An 18,742-nucleotide genomic window follows, 5' to 3' on the forward strand; every position below is an offset into this window, starting at 1 on the left:
TATATATATATATATATATATATATATTTTGATAGCCGAAGGGCTTATGTTTACAAAAAAAAAAGTTTCAAATGTTAATAGTTTTCCATGATTATGAGTATTTAGAATGAATGGGATCGGATAAGTAGCAGCATGAGCGGTGTCGGTGGTTAGCCCCGGATACCCGTCATGGCCCGTAGTTCGGGTCGTGACACTCGGGGCCCGCGGATGTGCATCAAATCAATCCGGGCCCGCACATGAAAATTAAAGTCGTTATACGTTATGGGATCATTTACGAGCGTACCAAAACAATCCGGTTCTGTCTATGAAAGTTACGAACATTTTTAGACATAGAATCTTTTAGGAACAAAATTCTTTATGCAATATTTGAAATCCAAGCATACATAAGACTTAAGGGCCATATGAAGAATGTCAACATCATGAAACAAATATGAATCATATACATACTCGGAACGCAAGAGTGGAGTTACCCCAAGGCACAAATCATGTCATATCTTACTTACGTCTAAGACATGCCAAAGAAGGAAAGAGTAAGCCTTACATACCTCGTTTGCTTCCTACACTAGTCAGACTTAAGTCTCGGGCTTCCAACAATCTACAACAACGTCATTAGGCATTAACCATTAGTCATAAACACTTAAGAATTCACTTCCAAGCCATCACTTATTTACATAAATTTGGGCGACACATCTCCCCCTATAAATCCAACCACCCCGAGAATTCAACTCGGCCAAATCGACAACAACCATACCAACAACCATACTAACAAGATTTAAGAACATTCCAAACAATATGCTATGGAACCCGAAACCACCAATTTCCATAGGGATAACAACAATACATTTCTTTCTTCCAAATTCATGAACTATATCAACAATTCCATGCGTTAGCAACATCATTTTCATCAATACAAGAAGCTATATTGAAATTACATTATTTTCTAAATCAGCCCACAAATAATTACAACTTCAATTTGAGTCATCAAACCCTCATTTTCATCACATAATCCATAACAACAACAACTACAATACCAAGTAACCTTAATTCATCATTCTTACTCATCACAACATACATACGACCAACACACCATACACGGTTCAACATTTCCATGCAAGATTCCATGACTCTCATCCATTTCGACACACTTCAACATGTACAACTCATCCACAACACATGAAAAGAAGATTGAAACTTACCTTTTCCCTTCAATTCCTCTTCTCGGCTAGGACATACTTCGCAAGAATGAATGCTTTGCTCGCTCCAACGACTACTCCACGTTAACGAGGACCCTCCAATTGGTAGAAAGGCTATGAGGAAGTAAATTTTCTAAGCCAAAATTGGGGAGCACCACTCTCGGCCAGCCCTTGGCCGAAAGTCTCTCTTCTCTCTTTTCTCCATCTTTCTTGAATTTTCTTAAAGTTAAAATGATGGGTTATGTCCTATGTTGTCATCACTTATATATATATATATATATATAAGTGAGCACATGGCCGGTCATGCTCCCTTTATTTTCTCCAATTTTCTAGAAATTCCTAAGGTTGTAGAAAGATGAATAAGTCTTGCATGGTCATGAATTATACATGTATATATATATACATGCCTCCTACAAGTATGAAATAGCCACATGGCCCCCTTCTTGGCTTAAAACAATTGGGCAACATATGGGTGGGACCCACTCACCCCCCACACGGCCATAATGGCCCTTTGGCCATTTCATGAATTTTTTTTTTAACTTTTAGCCCCTAATTTTTCCTTATTTCAAATTTACCCTTAATGCTCCATACCAAATAACGATGAATACGCAACTTATGCATTCTTAATAAAACCGGAAAAAATATAACCTTGTCCTTAACTTTTCGCAATTTACTCGGAATATCCCATTGTACAAAATACGGGATATAATATATTGGCTCTACCAACTTTTGTTTTTCAACAAAGTTAAATAGTCAAGCATGGCTTTGGCACTACAGATATGGGCATTTGAATTTCGGAGGACTAAAAATGTTGCAGCAAAAGACGATGGTTTCTGGTCTTCCTAATTTTGATATTCCTATAGATATTTGTGAAGATTGTGTCGTTAGAAAGAAACCCCGCGATAGTTTTCCCAAGGGTAAAGCATGGAGAGCTAAAAGGCCCCTTGAGTTGGTGCACTCAGATATTTGTGGACCAATAAACCCAATATCCAACGGAGGAAAACGTTATTTTATAACGTTTATTGATGATTTTAGTCGAAAGACATGGGTTTATATTTTGCAGGAAAAATCTGAAGCTTTTATAAGTTTTAAAAGCTTCAAAGCTCTTGTTGAGAAGGAGACAGGATGCTCCATAAAGATTCTTCGTACTGATCGTGGAGGGGAGTATCTTTCACAAGAATTTATAAATTTTTGTGAATCTTATGGGATACGTCGGCAACTTATAGCAGCATATACTCCTCAACAAAATGGAGTATGTGAGAGGAAGAATCGGACAATCATGAATGTTGTGCGGAGCCTTTTGCAAAAGAGCCACGTGCCAAAAGTTTTTTGGCCTGAGGTAGTTTGCTGGAGCGTGTATGTTTTGAATAGAAGTCCTTCTCGTGCTATTCAGAACATGACACCAGAAGAAGCTTGGAGTGGACAACAACCAGATGTTCAACACTTTAGAGTATTTGGTTGCATTGCATTTGCTCATGTTTCGGATTAGAAAAGAACAAAGCTCGATAACAAAGCCAACAAGTGTGTTTTTCTTAGTGTTAGCAAGGAGTCAAAAGCCTACAAGCTGTACAATCCCATCAAGGTGATTATCAGTCGTGATGTGGTGTTTGACAAAGATAATTTTTGGCCATGGGAAGAAAAGCCAAACAATCAACAACTTCCGTTGGATCTTAATGACGAATATAAGGAGCAAGAGCAACCAGTAGCTGATGTGGGTGCTTCTACCTTGGTGCATCAAGTGCATTAATTCCCAACCTCAAAGAAATCGAAAACAACCAAAATGGATGGCAGATTATGAGGTGAGTGGAAATGATCAATCTGGAAATGAAGATTCACTTATATATTTAGCTTTATTTTCTGGTTGTGATCCCGTAAGACTTGAGGTTGCCTCTAAAGATTTGAAATGGCAGAAAGCAATGGATGTTGAGATTGCAGCAATTGAAAAGAACAGTACTTAGGAGCTTACTGATCTTCTAAAAGGGCAAAAAGTGATTGGAGTCAAATGGGTTTATAAAACCAAACTCAATGAATCTGGTGAAGTTGACAAGTACAAGGCGCGCTTGGTGGTAAAAGGATACAAGCAAAAATATGGTGTTGATTACAATGAGGTCTTTGCTCCGGTAGTCAGACTTGATACCATCAGATTGGTGTTGTCATTGGCAGCTCAAAACAACTGGCCAATTTATCAACTGGATGTAAAATCGGCCTTCCTACATGGAGAGTTGCAAAAGCATGTATATGTTGATCAACCACCTGGTTATGTGAAGCATGGAAGTGAGCGTAAAGTTTATAGATTGAAAAAGGGATTATATGGGCTAAAACAAGCTCCCCGAGCTTGGTATAGCCGCATTGATGCTTATTTCAATACGGAGAACTTTAAAAAATGTCCATATGAGCAAACATTTTATACAAAAATTAAAGATGGGAAGCTAGTTATTGTATGCTTATATGTAGATGATTTGATTTATACTGGAACTGATCCCTCATCACTTGAAAAATTTAAGCAATCTATGATGACTGAGTTTGATATGTCCGATCTTGGCTTGATGCATTATTTTCTGGGCATTGAAGTTAAGCAATCTGCTAGTGAAATTTTTATTTCACAAAAGAAATATGTCCAGGAAACTTGAGAGAGGTTTGGAATGCAAGGTTGCAATTCTGTCACGACACCATCAGAGTTGGGACTGAAGTTGGAAAAGAATCCTATGGGAAAGCAGATTGACAACACCTTTTCAAGCAAATCATGGGATGTTTGATGTATCTAACAGTCACTAGACCTGACATAATGTATTCTGTTAGTCTTGTTAGCAGGTACATGGAGCACCCAAAAGAGACTCATTTGCTTGCTGCTAAAAGAATTCTCAGGTATTTGCAAGGTACCTATGATTATGGTATTTTATACAAGAAAGAAGGTAAGTCAGAGTTAATTGGCTTTACGAATAGTGATTTTCTTTGGAGATAAAGAAGACAGGAAAAGCACTTCGGGTTATGTGTTTATGCTTAGATTTGGCGTTGTATCATAGTGCTCCAAGAAGCAACCAATTGTTACGTTATCCACCACAAAAGCAGAGTTTTTAGTTGCAACTGTGTGTGCTACTCAAGCAATTTGGTTGAAGAAGGTATTGGCTGAGCTTCATTTTCAGCAACAAGAACCAATTCTGATTTCTTTGTGATAATGGTTCAGCAATTAAGCTTTCAAAGAATCCGGTATTGCACGGGAGGAGCAAACACATAGATGTCAAATTTCACTTTCTGAGAGATCTCACGAAGGGGAAAGTTATTGATGTTGTCTACTGTAGAAGTGAGGATCAAGCAGCTGATATCTTTACTAAGTCGCTCAAACTATCAACATTCAGAGAGTTAAGGAAGCTATTTGGAGTTTGCACTTTAAGGGAAAGCTATTGTGAATGATGTTATTAAGCTGAAAGTCGTAGACATATCAGTTTAAGGGAGGGTTTGTTAGATATTTTAACTAATTAGGTTAGTTTTCGTTTTCTTTGTTTTATGGGTATGTGGCCTATTTCCAAGCTATTGGAATCGTGTAGTTATTGGACTAAGTAGGTTTGTTTTAATTTCTCTTATGGCTTAGTGGGTGAGATTATGTAGGATGTGTATTGCCTTTATAAATGGCTAGCTTTATTATTTCAGTTATTAAGATAAGTATTTTACCTCCCAAAAAGCTTTGCGTGTTCATCTTGTTTACTTCCCAGATTTCTAATAAAATCTAAATAACACTGATAATCAGAAAACATGGGATAAAGAAACCTCACCTAATAGTTCTACAAGCAACGCATCTAAACTGAGCAGAGAAAAGAGTGAAAAGACGAAGCAAAACAAGGGAAGGCTATCAAAATACGAAGAGATAACTAAACTAATGGGTGTTTGTTTAGTTTGTTATCTTTTCATATGTGTTTGTTTAAGGCTCAATCTTGAGTAGACAATTATGGATGGTTGAATATACATTCTTAAAGAATTGTTAAACTATGATTTTTAAATTACTTAATATGCTTGGGTGTGTTCTTTGAATGTGGTGTAAGTTGTTTCTTTTGAAAAGTCATTTTTACAAATATCGCATTTAAATGCATCAATCTTACAGCCTTAGCCTTGACTATCCTGTTACCTTTCTTTGAAGTTGCATGTTCTTAAACACGAGATAACTAAACTAATATAAAATATAAGAGATGAAAACTTACAAAGTAAACTAACAATTTAATTTTACAAAAAATGAGCTTGGACGACTCAACTATACCTATTAGGGGGTCAGTCGGTTCGCTCTGATAACTAGCTCAGACCTAATATTTTTTGGCCCAACTCGACCCCTTAACAAGAATAGTTGAGACTTTTCGACACATTTGGGATGGGAAAGAATAAATAAATATCAAAGTTGTCTTTGCTCTATTGACATGCATGAATATCAAATGTTGAACCCTTCATGTGACCTAGATATTGAACTCTTAAGGGATAGTGATTTCTTTGTTCATCCTCAATTTTGGTTTCTGCCTCTCTGTGTGACTCATGATGATCTTTTAGACTATTGGCACCATACTCGGTATGCATCTCCATCAACCACTAATGGCCGGTCACTGATTGTTGATTATGATTTTGTCATGAGATAGGTACCAAAAGGATGGGATAGGCTATCTCTGATGGTGGATGCTTTATTAGCAAAGTATGAACCTAATTTATCTTATTTTGATGAGCTGATAATACCCAGTTACACCAGTGTTCATATTTTGTCTTTTTTCCTGTATGTGCTTATGTGAATATACTATACTAAACTTTCCTTTAATTTATTGATACACTAACACTTTTTTTTGGGGCTTCGTGGCTTGTTTTTTTACTGTACTTCGAAATTCAATCTCCAGAAATTATACTAGCTCGTTCAATTAACAAATACAACCACGAGAGGATAAGCAAATTACATTGTCCAATTAGAGATATTGTAGGCAATTAATTGAATAGAGTAAGAATTAAATCAAACAGGCCGGAGATATAACAGTTCAGACTTTATGTCGAACACTTTGCAGATCAAATAAACTTACTCTTCTTCAAAATATATCTAACACTCGTTACCGAAAATTTCATTAAAAAGTTTTTCCAAATGTTGTTTAAAAAGTTCATTTTACGGTCTTTTAAACAACATATCTGAAGGTTCTAGATATAAAAAACATTTAAATACATAATCAGTTAAATAAGTTAACAAATGTCACCTTGATTTCTGAGATTTGTCGATTCCTCTTTTGGCTGCGCGAATTCCGGTGGAAAGGGTTTATGAATTGTCAAACCCCTAAGTGGTCGTTTGGTGCATGGCCAAATTATACCGGGACTATAATTACGGGACTAATTTATCCCATATCTTGGGACTATTTTATACCATCTAGGAGATGGTATAAAATAGTCCAAGGATAAGTGGTGTAAGAAAGTATATCTCAGCTTATATCATGGGATGCAGTTTATACTTTGTTTGGTACAAGGTATAAATTTATCCCAGAATAAATTTATACCTTCTACCAAACATGATATAAAAATTAGTGCTGGGATATCCCAGCTTATACCTTCTACCAAATGACTCCTAAGAGTTTGTTGTTAAGCTTTTTTGCGTGGAATGGCCTTCTTTTGGGTGGTCTTTAATTTTTGTCCCTCAAGTTGGTGGTCTATAATATTTGCTCTTTGCTTAACACTCAGAGATCCTTGATTCGAATTTTGGCTTAGTCAAATAAATAAATAAATTTGTAAGGCATAAATTGAGATTTGCAGGGCAGAATGTGGGATTCGCAATGCCTAAGTTAGGGTCAGTTTATGCGTTAAGGCAAATGTTTGTCTTTAAGGTAAATTTTTTTCCTAAAATTAGGCCTTAAGGCAAATTTTTACTCAAAGTTAGGTCTTAAGATAAATTTTTACCCAAAATTAGGTCTTAAGACAAATTTTTACCCAAAATTAGGCCTTACAGCAAACCACTGTCTTAAGGCTTAACTTTGGTCCAAAGTTAGGCCTTAAGGCAGAGGTTTGCAAAATTTCAGGATTTTTTTTGCCTTAAGGCTGAGTTTAAAATCCAATTTATGTCTTGCGAAATTTTTTGTAGTTTTTGGTAGCGGGATCCGAACCCAGAACTAAGGGGTTTTAACCGAACGGCAAAAATTAAAGACCACTGATTTGAGGGACTAAAATTAAAAACCACCCCCAGCGAATGCAAATTGCCCTTTTTGTTAAACGGGTGGGCCTACTTTTTTGGTTGGGCCCTACTCAATATAATGTGAGGGGAAATAGCTAGTTAATTGGCAATAGAATAATAATGCAAATAATGTTTAAGGACAGGTAGAGAAACCATATTTGTAGGATGAAAAATTGCAATTTACGGATTATTGTATTTACAAATATGTAGTCAAATGATCTCTCATATCATTAAATATATTCCATCAACTTCATAATCAATGACTTTGAAAAAAAGGTTGTTTTAATTTGGTTAGGTTCTTGGTAGTGTATTTCTTTTATCATTAATTGTAATACCAAAAACACTTAAATTTATGATCTGGAACTCTGCCTAAAGGACAATATTCCTGTGTATAATGGAATCAAATGGACCAAACAGTCTTAAATTTATGATCTGGAACTCCGTTTGGTTTTTAAAATCTAAAACCAAATCAAATGAGACCGAGCCGGTTTCAATTTATTAAGTCGGTTTGACTCAATTTACCGGTTCAGATCGATATTTCGGTCTCCTTTGAACTCCCCTCCCCAAAATGTTTAGAACCTAATCCTTTCACCTTGGGAGTCTCTAATACCTGTATATTCATTCCGTCATTTCGCTCATAAAAAGAAAAGAAATTGTTTCGTCAGCTTAGGACCTTTTTTTTTGGGTTTTCGTAGCTCAACAAATCGTATCTCAAATAAAAATCATAGTTTTTTTTTTTTTTTTTTTTCCAAACATCATCCGCATGTAAACTCAACAACTTAATGAGGGATAGTTGGGTAGGATGTATTAGAGAACATGCATGCATTGCTTTTGTGTATTATTAATTTCTTGTTTGGTGCACTTTCTCAACTTATTCATAGCTAACAAGCATTAGTTATACACTTTATTTGGTATTATCATATGTATAACTAATACATAGCAAATCATGGTATTAGCAATGCCAAGACTATTAATACATGCATTAAGTATATTTGAAGACAAAATTGTACTTAAAAAAAATGAGTAATTTGCAGAGGTTTTAGCCTCTTCTAGCAACTAGTGGAAGCTAAAACCTCCGCGAATTGTAACTTTTAACCTCCGCAAATTACGCATTTTTTTGTATGCAGGGGCGTATCTAGCATGGTAAGTTGGGATTCAATTGAACCCCTAACTTTCGACGCGAAGCGTAAACTTAGGTGTAAAAATTATTAAAACTGTAATAACCAGTATTGTTAAAAACAATTAGCGTAAAAATAGGATTGAGGCTTCGTGGACTGGGTTAGTGCGGGCGGGTAGGGGTTGGGGCGTGAATTGGATTGAAGTTTTACCTTAACTCCCACATCGGTGAATAACATAACAACTTTTTCTTTTATAATCTTGTGATTGGGACAAGAAAATAGTCGATACCAATATAATAAGTTCCTAATTAATGGAGTAACAAAGTTCTTTGTTCTAGATGTTTATGTTTCAAACACGTACGTAAGTACCATTCCAAGTTGAAGGAATGTTCTCTTGGATTTTCTTGGTAACTTTAACATGCAAGAAAATGTAGTGCAAGCTCTAAAAAATTTAATTATTTGAAAATCGTATTGGATCCGTTGTTTCATTGCGTAGAAATGTTTTATTTAAAAAAGTAAAAGAATCATCCCGTTCGTTTTAGAAAAGAGATCGTAGCTAGCTTCTTTTTTTTAAATACGTACACTAAAAACCAAAAAATCTTATCAAACCAGAATTTTTTGTATTTTGGTTTCAGCTTTTTGTTATATTCGGTTGGTATACGGTAAATGTTTTATAGTTTTTGTTCTTGGTTCGTTACTCGATTTGAGTAGGTGGTATTTCGATATAGTTTTTGTTGATTTGCATATTTGGGCTTCATTTCATTTTCTAAGAGATGAGCTGAATGCAGTTAATTTTTGTTTTCTCATTAACAAACTATCTGGTTTCCAGTTACAAATTTCGGCACAGTTTCCTTGTGGTTTTATTCATTATTACTGGTTGTTTAGTTAGTTGATTTGAAGTGGATTTAACATATACAATTACTAATCCAAGGACAATGTAAGTTTAGAAAAAGTGATTTAGTAAACCGGAGTTTAATAGAGGTATTAATTTGCTTCTTAAAAAGTTCAATTTATCTTCCAAATGTCTCTATATTTTTTAGTAAGGAGATTTAAAATATAAAAAAGTACAGGAAATTCACTGTAGGGGAAAATTTATTTCCTAGATTTGCTGGTCACATTAGAAGTTTGGATTGCTATCCTGCGGCAACGTAGCAATAGTAGAAGGGGTACAGTGAAAGAGGCATGTTGATTTGTGTGTGTATATATATATATATATATATATATATATATATATATATATATATATATATATATATATATATATATATATATATATATATATAAGGGTGATTCGGATGAAACCCTTGCGCCCCAATAAATATACAATTAATGCTCATTCTTCAGAATAATAATACTAGAAAAAATTACCTGATGTAACATTATGCTCCCTAATTACTCTTTATAGTAGTACTTTTAAATAATTATAAAACATTGCGAGATTATACATTTTACAGCAGCACTTATACATGTATCCCTGATTTATAAGCATGATTATTCGTCTGTATTTCAATCACGTAGGTAACTTCTTTCAAAAAGAGAGAGAGATAGTATATGAGCAATAGCTAGACAATTTAATATCCGAGGTGTTGTCTATTTATAGTGTAGTGCGACTCTAATATTTATTTTCGGATACAGAAAGATAAGATTTATAAAATTGAACCAAGACAATTAAAATTGTTTACAATTGCTAAGACCACGATGCTGCAAACTCCAATGCCTTTCTTTACTCGTGAATGCTCTCACTTATTCACTACTAGTTAATCTTTCTAAGAAGATGACTAGTTTTGATTTCAACATAGCATAATGACTGAATTTTTCACTTCTTCCATAGACGACTATTTGTTCATTTCGTTGTCTATGCTATTTTGATATGAGCCTGGATTGCATGTTAGGATTTGATATCTGGTTTACGAGGTACAGTGCCTTTCTAAATACTCACTCTGAGCCATTTTTGCCGATAATACCGTGTGTAAGAAGTTTTTTCCTGTCCACTAGGACTAGTCCAAGATGTGCTAGATCGATACGAGGGAGGCTGGACAACCTTCGCCCTCTCTTTAATAAAGTAAATAGAAAGATATAGTTGATTAAATAGAAAGATATAGTTGAGACTGATAGAGATTAAGTATATCATCTAAAAAAAGTAAATAGTGTATCTAGTCGGCTAGTTGAGTAAAGATCTCCAATTAATTTGATATATATTCCTTTGCAAGTAATTAGTACAAAATAAAACCGTCAACTCATCCAGCACAGGTAAATTGCCTATTTGCAAAGGGGCAAATTGAAAACAATCATTAAAATGAAATAAAAAAGACCGTTTAAAAAAAAATTAAGAACTTTAGTTAATAGTTGCTTTGATCTTTATCACCATCAGTCTCCAAATTATCATCATCATTGGTATCAGGTTCATCACACATGAGAGTTGTGTAGTAGAAAGGGCTAAGCACATATTTGAGCAAGTCTCGGTAAACGACCGCCGGATGGTGGAGCTTTATGCCTGATTTTCCTCCAGCAAAGTCAGTGGCAATGTTGCAAACAGGGTCAGGTGAAGAAACCAATCTCACAAAGCAATTTTGTGGCTTAATTGTTTTGCCATGACAGGTCCTATTGACAATTAAGTCAAAAATTCCAGCTTCATCTGTGAGGTCACTTCCGTAGTACATCACTCTTCTCCTCTCATCCAGGCATGTCAGAGATACCACACTACCTGCATAAGAGTCGAAGCGAATTCAAGATTTAGAATCAATGAGTTTAAAACAAATGTGATTTGTAATATATATGTATGATAAGTGTGACAGACGGTTTGAGCTAAATTCGAATGGGTCAACATGGGTTGAGTTTATAAGTAGATTATTGTCTGCCGCTGCCCAAAAGTTTAAGAAGAAGTCACACAGTTGGCTACTCAGTCAAAAATTTTTATGGCCTCTTGCCAGCGTACATATTATACATCTGCCGACAATTCTTTTGAGTGGACAACTATTTAAGTTAATTTCTCAAAGTTTAATAGGTTAAAATGAGTTAAACAATTGGTCATAATACAACTTGTACAACTTTTACAGAATTTTAATTACTTTTTTTTTCCTTGTAATTTGTCTAGGTACTAAATAAAATAATAAAACTTTCTTCTTCTTTATTATAGCAATATAAAACATATCGAACGATAAAAGTTTTTTTTATTTAAATATATTAACAAGATTGATTTATTTAAATATATTAACAAGATTCCTCATGAGTCAATTTATGCTATATGTTTAGCCCAAATCAACCAAACTTTTAAATGAGCCAAATTTGAATGGGTCAGCATAGATGGAATTAAGGGCAATTTGCAGGATTGTCCTTCGCCGGGGGTGATCTTTAATTTTTGTCCCTCAAAATGATGGTCTTTAACTTTTGCCCTTCAGGCAGAATTTCGCTGCAAGGCAGAATTTGCATGAGCAGAATTCTGTCTTGCGAATATATTTTTTTTTATTACTGAGCTGGGGTTCGAACCAACAACCTCGGGGTATTAGGCGAAAGACAAAACTTAAAGACCACCAATTTGAAGGGCAAAATTTAAAGACAACCTCAAATGAAGGGCAATCCGCGCAAAAAAAAAAAAAGAAAAAAAAAAGTAGGATTAACAAATGTGACCTACCTGAACTTAACCTGATTGGGCGGGTCATATTTTCATGAGCTAAGGTTGCCCATGACCCGCCCAAACTTAGCCATCTATCATATTCTCACGAGCTAATTTCGCTATCTCTAATATTATGCATTTTAAAAATTTTTGCACATGTATGCTATAGTTAACTAGTAAGTTATATTGATGCAAATCATAATATAGATAATTTCTCCTCTCGATCATGTAGAGGGTTTACCCGTGGTGGATTCAAGAATTGAATTTTGAGTTGCATGAACATTATATATAGGGATGGCAAGCCGCGCGGGGCGCTGCAGTTGCGAGGCTAACCCGCTTGAATCCAAGAAGAGTTTAACTCGCCCGCATAAAATAGTTTGACAATTTCAAGCCCCGCCCCTCATAGGCCGTGTAAAAAAAAATAATGTAGATAAAGTGAGATATACATTTGGACCTACTCTTTTAATTCAGAACTCACAACGTCTAAATTCTGATTCTGTCACAGTAAATTACATACCTTTGATAGCTTTGGCACCATCAACCCATTCATTCCATCCCTGAGTACAATCTTGACAGAGAACTTTCCCAGTAATATGCATAACATCCATTCCTTCTGAGGCTTCAATGAAATTAGAAAACACCAATATCAGTGAAGCTGCAGCCACAACCATGAAAATAGCCTTCATATTCATATTTCTCTCTTAATTTCTCCAAGGAATATTTGTTCAAAGATAGAAGATAACATGTTTATGAATTTATAGATATATATATATATATATATATATATATCTGTGTGTGTGTGTGTGTACTAGTCATTGTACTTTATTTCGAAGTATTTTTGAATAAGAGTTATGTGTGTCATGGAGGGTCACTACGTATGACGTGCAAACCATAATTTTGCATTACACCCAAAGGCCTCTATGTGAGTAGAATATTAATTTAATAATTTGACATTTCAGATTATATGACATTATTTTTTTATTAGTAGGTTCCAATATAGTAATAACACATTTCTATATTTCAAAATAATTTTATTTTAAACTTTTCATTTTATCTTTAATGAGAAGCTCATATAGCTATACAAATAGTATATCATATAATCAGAGGCGAGCTAGAGTGTAGGCTACGAGTTCAACCGAATAAAGTAGCTCTGGAAGGTCCATCTTACCTGTATTTGTCTTAAGAAATTCATTGAAAATTTACAAATTATTAATTTAGAACCCAATAATTTAAACTAACTAGAACTCATAAGCCTCAAATCTTGGCTCCGCCACAGCTCATGCGTGTTTGATACCACAAGTTTCAAAAGTCTTATAATCATACAATTTTATAGCAAAGTTAAAACAACAAGGTTCAAAAGTCAACCCTTATTTTTCAAATTTTATGTCAAATCAAATTATATCACATAAATTAAAACGGATGGAGTACCTAAAATAAATTATTTGTTTCTCCATGTATACTTAGATAATGTCTCTTAGGTATTTGGTCTGGAAAGAGAGCAGTTTCTGATTTTTCCGATTCAGCAGTATAATGATTTTTATTTGATTATAATCTGGGTAATCGATACCACAAAAAAAAAAAAAGAAAAAAAAAAAGGGAAAATGAAATCATGAGTGACTCTCACGATCTTAGTCAACCTTTATTTATTTCGTTGAACATGATAAGGGGAGCTTAAGGCTTGTGGTTCTAGATGATTGGTTTCAAAATTTTAGATGAAATAGTTTAACTTAAACAAAGAATGTTCTCTTATAAGTAACATCTTAAATAATGATTCTTAGTCCTTGAATTTTTCTCTCATTGAAGGATAAAACCAAAATTTGAAACGACGAAGACGCTAAACTGCAAATTAAAAGTAAAAACAATTTCTATGTGCCGATTTACATGTCATACTTTTCTTTTTAGTTGGTCTTGAAAAATGTCATTCTTTCTGATTAAGAAATAATCTAACTTTTATTTTATCTTTAATCAGATAATTTATAGCCATATAAATGTATATGACTTGTTTTAGACCACATATTTTTATTTTTATTTTATTTCTTAAACTATGTGTCGAGTCAAATGTCACACATAAATTGGAATGCAGGAAGTAATAACTGCTTATAAATTTTGATGGGGTAAATGGCACTTTTGATATTTCAGTTATCGGTAATCCTTTAATTTAGTCCTCTTGATATATGAATAAACATGTTTAACTTTCAATTACTTGAAATGTGCACTTTTGATATCTTTGCTTATAAATATTCAGAATTTTTTTAGAATTATTGATCGTTCCATTTTTTAATTACCCATTTGTTATGTTAAACTTGTATTGTCACTCCAAATTTAAGGGTAATATGCTTCTAAAAATAGTTCAAATATAACATATTTCATACGTAAAGGCGTAATAAATAGTCATTTTAATTAATTGAAAGTCAAATGCGTTAAATCATAGTAGTATATTACAAGAACCAAAATCAAAATTTACTAATAATTGAGAATCCAAATGCTATTCTCCCATATCAATGATATGTTAGTTCATTGGAATCAAGGTTGCGTTCCACATATACTGCACAGTAACTTTGCAAGTTGATTTTGATTGCTGCACAACAATTTTTTTACCAAATCAGTGTTTGTAAAGGCATTTTTGGGGTGAGTCTTGGGGCAGGGTGTAGTAAAAACGCACTAAGATGATCTAGGGGAAGAATATATCGTGAGGTGTAAGACCCATCGGTCTGGGTGTACGCTTAGGTGTTGGGTGTATTTTTGTTTTGGGGGGTAAACCCAAAAAATCCCTCCAAATTAAAATTAATATTGCTAAACAAATTCTTAATTTAATACCGAAAAATACAACGTCATCTATTGTTATTAAATTCTAAGAAGTTAAAAATTTATAAATCAATTTTTTTCTTAGCCTAATTTTTATTCTTTCTCTTCGTCTTTCATCGGATAAAGGGAAATATGATCGATGTGCAAACTACAAAGCAAAAACGCATCATCCTTCATCCTTGCTCGGTTTCGATGCTTTTAATTGTATGTTCCTTCTTTGCTTTTCAAGTTAGTTTATAAATTTCTACTCTTTTTTTTAAAAGAAGTTTGATTAGATTTATTAAATGAAGCAGTTCTGATTAGCTTTTTAGACCACTGTAGACTCTGATTAACATTTTAAGATGAAGCAGTTCTATATACATTTTCACTTATTTTATATTTCTATGTAACTTTATCTTTTCTACTATTTATTTATATTATATTAATTTTAAAATATTAAATGTTAAAGATCCACAGGATTCACACCGAGCACCTCGAGACGTACTCCTCGCCTCGTGCCCGTTGACATGATTGTTTGTTCATTCATTAAGAAGTCTTGTTCCTCCATTAACTCTTACCTCACACGTTTACGAGACTTATTAAGTATTATGACGGTAATTACCCGGAAAGGGCCGGTTTTATTTTTGGATGCAAGCAAACACATATACTATTAAGCTTTGGTACTTCTGCTTAGATTTTTTTCCAGCTTCAATTTCGTTTTGCTCAATCATTGGTGGAAGTCTCTATTTATGTTTGTTTGAGACTTTTGTTTATGTGGCTTTATCATACTGTTGACATTGGATACTTAATTGATAGTCTTATTTTTAGTTAATAACCTGTGAACTTACAACGGTTTTCTTGGCTGGTATAGATTGGTAAAGTGCCAGTCTCGTATGTTATATATTTTGGGTCTCAACAAGAAAATCAATTGTAATAAGCGGAAAAAAAAAAAAAAAAAGGAGGGGCCCGGGGTGGGGGGGGGGGGGGCGAGGGGGGAGGAGTTCGAAATGTTTATAGGTGTAACTCCAGCACAGATTTTTATGTTTTAGCTAAAAATATTCTTAACCAAATTTATTAGAAAATCTCAAACAATTATGGAATGATTGCTAAGTTTCAAACAACAGTCGTAGAAACGGATATTTGTCAAAATCACTTTGTTAAACCTTTTGCAGAAATGGCAAAAGCTGTAAGAAATTGCACGATTTTCCTACAAATGGGCTGGTCTGTTCTTTTATTTTTTTCCCTTCAAAATCGAACTTATGCCTAGTGGGATATAAGTTCTTTAGAGGCACCGATATAATTACTTGTGGATATTATGATACGAAAATATAAACTTATGTCCTGCGAAATAGTTGTTTGTTTTGAGGGCCAAAAACTAAAAACCAGCACAAAATAGAGACAAAAGTGCAAATGACCCAAAAAATACCGATTAGGTCTTTGGTCCAAAGAGTTCCTGGTTTTAACAAAAACAGCAGCTTTATCAAAATTAACTTTATCAGCAATTTCAGACAGAAGTCATAAAAATGGCTATTTGTTAAAACTACCCTGTACGCAGAAGTTATAAGAGAAAATTACATCATAAGTCAAACTTTAGACACATAAATAGCACAACTTTTAAAGTTCTTCAAGAATAACATTTTATACCTTTAAGAAAAATATTATACCAAAAAAATCCTTTTAAATTAAGGATTCAATAATATTTACTCATTATTTATTATTATTTATCTCCCTAGTTTAGCAGCTATACTCATCTCTATTGTATCATTTATCTCTTTTCAACCGATAAACATCTATTCTGCTGACTTCTCTTTCTTATACACTCCCCAAAATGCTACTACATCTTTTTATTCTTTTCCCTTTTTTTCAATATTGGTTGTTGGGAGTTTTCAAGAAATTGGGCAGGACTAAGGTTAGAAAAAAATCAATTGACTTATGTTAAAATATTTATTAAATTTTTTAAAAATATATTTATTAAAAAAAAGATCTAGTAAATACATTTCAAATCAACATATTGAAAGACAAATATTAAATGAGCTATAACTGCATATATATAAATATTATTTGAAGCACACAATTATACGAGGTATAAAAATTATCATACAAAGTATAATAAAATTATACGTGGTATATGAATTGTATACATGGTTTAACAAGATGTATCACAAAATTATACGAGGTATATAAAATTTATTCTACAAGGTATACGAGGTATATAAAATTTATTCTACAAGGTATAATAAAATGTATATACGATATAAAAACAGTTACAAAAGAATTCACATATGCATGATATATCTTTTTTATAAGTTTATTTTTTATATAAATTTAATTTCAAAATATTACTTATTTGATATTTGTATAATAAAACAGAATTACAGACATATGTATTCGCAATATTTTTGTATATTTTTTAACTACAACAGTGCATATACTTAAAATATTACTTATCATACATTTATACAATATAAATAAGATCAAATTTTGCTTTTTAATATATTAATGTTTTGTATACCTTTAATATGCGTTTAATAGGAATGAAGAAATTATGATAATGAAGAAATTATGGTATTGAAATTAGATGAAATCGTTTTGGAATATATTAGCAAAAAGATAGGAACATAGGTTTCCTTATACATAGAAGTTGGTTTAGCAAAAAAATTAGGAACATATGGAGGTTTCCTTATACAAAGGAAGTTGCTTTACTATAGAACTCTTAAATAAGTTGCTTGAATCTGCATTTACCTGTTAATAATACATAAATATTTTCATATTTTTGTCCACTTATGTTTTTTCCCCAAGTTACAATTCTTGAACACAAAACAAAAAATTAACTTTATAAGCTCTTTCAGATAAGATTTAAACAAATAGCCACAAAAATTAACGAGTTAGGCGAAAATAACCAACGAATGTTTTCGTTATCCGGGTGCTATAATCCAATATTTGTCGAAAACAATAGGATTTACGTATTGGGAGATAACGGGAGTTTGGGAATAAGATATATTACACAATGTTTCATGACAACAATAAGGGTGTTTTCTATTGTTTGGCCACTCACAAATATTACTCTTTTGATTATTCTCTCAATGGAACTTACTCAAGCTCAGATTATTACAACTTGGCCCAACCAAGATCCTGCATTTGGATTTAAGCAAAGTAGTAAATAGAATGATTAATGTGTAAAACTAGTCATTCTCTGGCTTTTTTTTTTTTTTTTTTTTCCTTTCCTTCTTTTGTTGTCTATTTTATATTGTCTAGTGCTCAATTGGATAGCTAATCAAAGTTTGAAACCAAGTCGTGAAAGTGTTTGTTCACTAGCAGCAATTTTGTGGGATAATAGAGGAATTAATTATTATAAGAAAATAAAAGTGTGTACTTGAGTAATTTTCATAACTTAAATGAACATTCAAATAATTAACTCATTTTTTGGGCTTCTAAGACCATCTCCAACCCACCTCCATTTCTACCTCCAAACTCCATTTTGGAGTCAAAAATGAAGGAATTTTGCTCCAACCCAACTACAAATTTGCCTCCATTTTGGAGGGTGAACATTGTCACTCCAAATTTGGAGTGACACTATTCATCCACTCCATCAATATTTCCTATTATTTTTTATTATTTAAACCTTTTAATTTATCATATTATATATACCTAATTATGTCTACGTAATATCTTTATAATATTAATTTTACATCTTATTTTCACGACGAAACAAGAATCATGTCGAAAAGATGTTGAACGTGCATTTGGAGTTTTGCAAGGTCATTTTGCAATTATTGGAGGACCGTCACGTTTTTGGAGAAAAAAAGTGCTACACGATATAATAACTACATGTATTATACTACACAATATGATAATCGAGGAT

At 33.1% G+C, this 18,742-nt stretch overlaps 1 protein-coding gene across 1 annotated transcript; it reads right to left on the bottom strand.

The window, feature by feature from the left end:
• Window positions 1-10,661: 10,661 nt before the first annotated feature.
• On the bottom strand, window positions 10,662-12,812 carry LOC132058548 (pistil-specific extensin-like protein). The gene is made up of 2 exons (XM_059451015.1): window positions 12,614-12,812; window positions 10,662-11,187 (listed from the first exon to the last, which is right to left on the bottom strand). Exons 1-2 carry the CDS (start codon window positions 12,786-12,788, stop codon window positions 10,823-10,825), a joined length of 540 nt encoding a protein of 179 aa, XP_059306998.1. The 5' UTR covers window positions 12,789-12,812; the 3' UTR covers window positions 10,662-10,822.
• Window positions 12,813-18,742: the final 5,930 nt, after the last annotated feature.

This window comes from Lycium ferocissimum, chromosome 5, assembly GCF_029784015.1.
Source record: "Lycium ferocissimum isolate CSIRO_LF1 chromosome 5, AGI_CSIRO_Lferr_CH_V1, whole genome shotgun sequence".
Classification (NCBI taxonomy): Eukaryota; Viridiplantae; Streptophyta; class Magnoliopsida; order Solanales; family Solanaceae; genus Lycium; species Lycium ferocissimum.

Bases quoted from the DNA above. Each gene is read 5' to 3' on its own strand.
- LOC132058548 (XM_059451015.1), bottom strand. From the start codon at position 12,788: ATGAATATGAAGGCTATTTTCATGGTTGTGGCTGCAGCTTCACTGATA. The intron at 11,188-12,613 runs GTATGTAATTTA...ACTCTTATGCAG, and splicing joins TGGTGCCAAAGCTATCAAAG to GTAGTGTGGTATCTCTGACA.